This window comes from Lutra lutra, chromosome 9 (assembly GCF_902655055.1).
Source record: "Lutra lutra chromosome 9, mLutLut1.2, whole genome shotgun sequence".
NCBI classification, from domain to species: domain Eukaryota; kingdom Metazoa; phylum Chordata; class Mammalia; order Carnivora; family Mustelidae; genus Lutra; species Lutra lutra.
The window spans coordinates 50649641-50655770 of NC_062286.1; the positions used below are offsets into that span (position 1 = coordinate 50649641).

General features: G+C 46.4%; 1 protein-coding gene across 6 annotated transcripts in view; it reads right to left on the reverse strand.

Moving 5' to 3' along the window:
- DGUOK (deoxyguanosine kinase) overlaps positions 1-4047 on the reverse strand; it is a 29343-nt gene extending 25296 nt beyond the window's left edge. For 2 of the 6 annotated variants that reach the window (XM_047746260.1, XM_047746255.1), the window contains exon 1: positions 3835-4043. In XM_047746260.1, coding sequence (XP_047602216.1) covers positions 3835-4018 — 184 coding nt within the window. In that variant the 5' untranslated portion in view covers positions 4019-4043. Of the gene's footprint in view, positions 1-3834 lie in introns of all 6 variants that reach the window. The other 4 variants (XM_047746256.1, XM_047746259.1, XM_047746258.1 and 1 more) reach the window with 4 other exon arrangements.
- Positions 4048-6130: the final 2083 nt, after the last annotated feature.

The window sequence follows — 6130 nt, forward strand, 5'->3', positions numbered from 1 at the left end:
CTTAACTCCCCAGACTTCTTCCTTTATTTCCATCCTCAGTTTTCCATGTCCAAACTACAATCTCACTGTCATCCTCTATGCCTCTACCCTCACCTCCAAGTGGCCACCTAGTCCTGTCAATCCCACTTCCAAAATCCCTCTCAAAACACCATTCTTCTCTGTCCTTCCATTCCCTCTGTCCAGGCCTGCATCTTCCCACACTCTCAACTACTACAACGACAGCCACGAAACTAGTCTGTCTACTCCAAATTCTATTCCTTCTCATTCACTCCTCATGATGGATGCACAGCACTATGGGTACTGCAGGAAAAAAGACGTACAAAGCAAGTGCATGCTTTCTGTTCATCCCCTCTGGCCAATTTCTTTTTTAAAATGAATCTGACCATGGCACACGCCAGCCTCAAGTCTTCAGTAGCCTCTCACAACCTACACAACAAACTCCTAGCATAGCCTGCTGCAGAGGCTGTTCAGCATCTGGCAAGTCTACCCTTCCGGCCTCTCGCCCTGCCCTCCAGGCACACTCCTGTTCTTAAAACTGCATGTCTCTTCAGGCTTTGCCTTGGCAAATGTGACTTCCTGTACCTGGAGCATTCCTGCCTCATCTCCCTCTTGGGAATTCCTACCCCAGGGATTCTGAGTTCCCATGCCCAAACAATCATGGCACTCATCACATGGTACAGGAGTTATGTTGAGAAGTCCTCCACCTGGCTGTGAGTTCCTTAAAGGACAGGAACTGTACCACATGGGAGTCTACCTTCATAGCAGGTACTCAGTAAGTCCTGATCCAAGTGAAAGCAAGGAAGAAGTAGACCCATCTAGAAAGGCTAAGAGCAAAGGGCAGGAAAATTGGGAGAGGGAGCTCAAACTTTGCCTGATGGTCTGTCCAAGTACTTATTGTGTGAAGTACTTTGGTACTTCTCTGCTCTCTGAGAACAGAGCTTCCTTTAGAGGCATGTTTCCTAACGGACATCTTTAACACCATGAGGCAGGGAGCAGGACCCTCCCTTCTCAGTCTTTTTGATGTTTCTGATTTGGCTGGAGAAACACAAAAAACAGATGTGGTGATTATTTTCACTTTAAATTCATGACCACTAAGTTCAAGTGGGTCCTTGATGCTAACTGGCAGCTCTACATTTCTCTTGCTCACTCACTAGACTAATTCATGTCTTTTCTCTCTCTTCACACTCATGTTGCTTAGTTGAGCCTTCATCCTAATTCGCTGAGAAAACAGCCAAAAGACCTTCCCCAAGTTCCCACCACGCCTACACAAGTCATACTCATTTCTGTTGCCATTCACAGTTACTAGGGAGAGAGAGCACTCCTAACTTAAGCTAACCTCTCTCCGCTTCAGCAATAGATTCCACTCCTTCCTGCTTACTAAAATCACTCCAGTAATTATATCTTATCTCTTGCTTCACCAATTCCCCCCCCACTAGACCATTTCCACCAGCTTACAAACATGACCTAATTCCTCTTACAAAAAGAAAAATCTAGGGACGCCTGGGTGGCTCAGTTGGTTAAGCAGCTGCCTTCGGCTCAGGTCATGATCCCAACGTCCTGGGATCGAGTCCCACATCGGGCTCCTTGCTTGGCGGGGAGCCTGCTTCTCCCTCTGCCTCTGCCTGCCATTCTGTCTGCCTGTGCTCGCTCGCTCTCCTCTCTGACAAATAAAATCTTAAAAAAAAAAAAAAGAAAGAAAAATCTGAAACCCCCAAAACCCTCCCCATTTCAGCTACCACTCCATACCTCCCCCTTCTGGGAAAACTTCCAGTTGTCTTAATCCACTATCTCCAGTTCCTCACCTCCCATTTTCCCTGACCCTGTGCTGATCAGACATTCATCCTTACTGGCCCTAAAAACTGTTCTTCTCAAGTTCACCAAAAAGCTCTGTTACTTACACAGCATTACACAGTTGAACATTCCCACCCCCTGAACACCTTCTTCATTGGGCTTCCGAGATATCATTCTCTTTTGGATTTGCTCTGACCTCAGTAGTCATTCCTTCTCAGTCTCTTTTGCCTGGTTCCTTCCCCAACTTCTTGAACATTTGGGTGCCCCATAGCTTAGTCCTTTTCATCAACACACAAGGTCTCCTGGCTTCAAATACTACCTAGATTTATACTTACAATGCAGGGAGACTCTGAACTCCAGACTTAAACATCCAACTCTCTCTTCAACATGTCCACTTAGATATCTAATAAGCACATCAAAACCTAATATGCCTAAAGATAGACCCCTGCAACCATCGCCCGCCCCCAGTCTGTTCTTCCCATGCTTCTCCACTTAAGAAAATTTGGAACTCCCGTTCTTCAAGTTGTTTAGGCCAAAATGATTTGTCTTTATCTCACATTCCACACATCTGACACCAAATCCAGTCTGCCCTGCCTTAAAATATAACTGGAATCCAATTGCCTCTTTGCAGTACTGTTACCACCCTGCTCCAATTCATGGCAACTCATCATTGCAGTAACCTCCTGACACCTTCGACTTTCAACATATCAGCCACAGTCACCTTTCCATTATTTAAATCCACCATGGACTAAAGGCCTGGACAATTAAGCTATTCCCTACCTTCTCACCTCACGTCCTTCCATTCTCCCCCTTGCTCACTCTGCTCCAGCCACAATAGTTTTCCTCCTATTCCCTGAACACACTGTCCACCTTATGGCCTTTTGCACTCGTGGTCTTTCCTCTGCCTTGGAGATTCTTCTCCTGGTTACCTACATGGTTTCATTACCTCATTTTCTTCTGGTTTTTGTTCCAATGTCACCCTCTCAGTGAGGCCTGTCATAACTACCGTATTTAAAACTGCCATCTCCCTCAATCGCTCATCCTTGAGTTTTCTCCATCACATTCATTACTACCTAATACACTGTTTACTTATTTTATATTGTTTATTATTTATCGCTACTAGAGTCCCGTGAGAGCAGAGATTTTTTTTATTTGTTCTGTTTGGTGCTGTATCCTTAGGGCCAAGAACAGTACTGGCATACAGAAGTTGCTCAAACGGTTATTTGTTGAATGAATAAAATGAGAAATTCTCAATTTGCTGCTAGAATGTCTTCAATACTCAACACCTGCTAACCTTTTTAGGGCTCAGCTCCTTAGCTAGTAGAAGCATCAAGTCAGAATTTAGTAACAGTGAACTGAAGTGTTTGGCTTTCATCTCGTTGTATGATTACTTTTTATTTAAGATACTGGGTCTCTACATGTTTTAAGTTTAAAAAGTGACTTTCTTCTAAGAAAAACGTTAAGAAATTATATGGGACTAGAAGAGAGACACGGTAAAATTAGTGTAAGTGGTACTGAAAGAATTTTAAGAACTCTTAGGGTAGGTCTGCCAGAGAAAATACAGGACACCAGTTAAATTTTAACTGTAGATAATTTTTTTTTCTAGTGTATGTCCCCAGTACTGCGTAGGACACACACTAAAACAGTATTCGTTATCTGAAATCCTATTTTCCCATCCAAGTACTAACCAGGCCCGACCCTGCTTAGCTTCCGAGATCAGACGAGATGGGGCGCGTTCAGGGTGGTATGGCCGTAGACTGAAATCCTATTTTAAATGAGCACCCCACCCCCCACTAAATCTGGTAACCCTATCTTAGGCGACAAAGAAATTACACCCTGCTCCTTGTCGCATCCATTTCGATCAGAACAAGCTGGTAGAACTCTTGTCCTATCTACAGACTTCGTGGCTGTGGAAGAGTACTGAGGCCTGACCCTAAAAATCAAAGAAGCAAAGCCCTCTCTAGGAAGGGAAAGGCCCCGTGGCATCCGGGCCCAGCTCCCTTGCTCAGCTTCTCAGGCTAGCAGCCACTTTCCGGCCCTTACCAATATTTCCTTCGATGGAGAGCCTTCGAGGCCCGCACTCCGCGTGCAAGCCCCTGGAGGGGCACACGCCACGGACTGCGCTCCGAACCATGGAGCTGGAAGGTGCTCGCAACAGCCTTCGAACGAGCCGGCCCGCAGTCATTCCACCCACAACTTGCGCAGCTACCACTTCCGCCGCGAACATTTCCGCCCTCAGTACAGCAGTTCCAGCGCTCGGGCGCGCCTATGACGTCAGGAGATCGCCGGGCAAGAAGTGGGTGGGGTAGAGCAGGTTGGGGGTGGGGCCAAAGGGGCGGCTCTGTTCTCGCGAAGTTTGTACAGGAGCGAAGCTAGATGGAAAGACCTCCAGTGCCGGGTGGGGTGCGGGAGAATTAGTAATTGCATCTGTCACGGCGGCTTAGCCTCTAGGTGTTTGCCGAACAAGTAACATCGTAAAAGAGACATAAACTCACCAATCTCATCACCTTTGCATTTTTGTGTAATTTTACAATAAGTCATAACTAAAGACAAATCAAAGTAACTGTAATTGCGAACGAGGCTTTTCCAGGTGTCTGTTGTCTGCCTTTTATTCTAATATGGGTAGCAACTGGACTATTTCAAGAAGGAAAATGACACGATCCGTTGATGTACACAAATTATCTTTTTCCCACTCAACCGTGACGCGCAACAAACACAATGTTGGCACATTATCGAATTAATCAAATTAGTTCGGTACATTCCACCTCCTAGTTTGTCTTTTGAATGAATAAATAAGCGTTCGCCCGGTCGATTTGCATAGTAGCCAAAAATCCCATTAGGCTGAAGTGGGTGGAGGGTCAGGGTCCGAGTGGAACTCGTTTAAAACAGATAGATTAGGTTCTGTGGCCGTGAACAACAGCGGGGGTGAGGAGCCGGGCTGCCTTGGGGCGGTGGGGATTCCGAATGGGATTTGTCTCAAAGGCTGAGCAGAACCCGGGTAGAGACTCGCGGCTGTTTAAAACTGGAGTCCAGCCGTGGGTGGAGAGTTGTGCTCTGAGGAAAGGCAGGGTCGGTTCTGAGCTGTAGCCCCCAGGTGAGGCTCTGACTGGCTTTGTCCTGCCACACCCCATTGTCATAACGACCTCAGAACTAACGCTTTATGAAATGTCAGAGGGTATTTCCACCTCCCACCGCTGAAACCAGAAGAGTCAAAGCAAGAGTCCAACAGTTACCGGCTTTCAGGCAGCACTGTTAGAGGTGGGAGGTTTTAGAAAACGGGGACGCAATTGCAAGGGGTTGGGCAGGGTTCCGTGGCTGGGACACCAGTCTTGCATAAAAAGCACAAGACTTTCTTCTTATACTGATGTTTATATGGGATGGTTGAAATGATGTTCATATATTAAACACATTAAAAATATATATGTTATAAATTTATTTAGGATAACCTGGATGAAGCACCAATGGATAGTGGAACAGTTAAAATCTGTCCCATCCTCTGCTCCCACTCTCACAGCCACCTCCGTGTCAAAATACTGCCTACATTTCTTATTATGTAAACTCAGACTTGGAAAATACTCATCCAAAAAAGTTTGAGAAAGGCTCTTGGCACTGGGAAAGCCTCTCTGCCTTTTCTGCCATCAGGGACATTTAAGGAGTAGTTAAGGGTGTGGGCTCCTGAGAGCTGGCAGTTCAGAAATATAACCCACAAGCAGTACTTACCTCCTGTCACACAGCTACCATCCAATGTGCTTTCCATAATCAGTAATGGCTGCCTTCAGCTTGACACTCAGTTCCCAGGACATTACTGCTGTTTATCTTTAGTTGACTCTCTGGTATACTTCCTCTCTCCTCAGACCACTGTAACGCACCCATGTCCTCCTCACTATCAGCATATGACCTGACTTCCAATGACTTCAAGGACAGCATTTTTTTCTTTCTTTTTTTTTTTTTAAGATGCTATTTATTTACTTGAGAGAGAGAGAGAGAGAGAGAATGAGAGGGGGAGAAGGCCAGGGGGAGAAGCAGAGTCCGGGTGGAGCTGGGAGTCCGATGCAGGACTCGATCCTGAGACTCCAAGATCATGACCTGAGCCGAAGGCAGTCGCTTAACAAACTGAGCCACCCAGGTGTCCCAAGGACAGCACTTCTTGAAGTGGGGCAAGACTGGGTAGGGGCAGGGTGAGGAACAACAGGTCAGCCTCCTCACCTTCCCCCACATGGAGACTCTGATGCATCCCTCTACAGTAGGGATTTGTCAGTGCTCCACATTTCCCCCCATCCTGTGTGTGCGCGCGCATGTGTGTGTGTGTATGTGTGTGTGTGTGTGTGTGGCTGCCCTC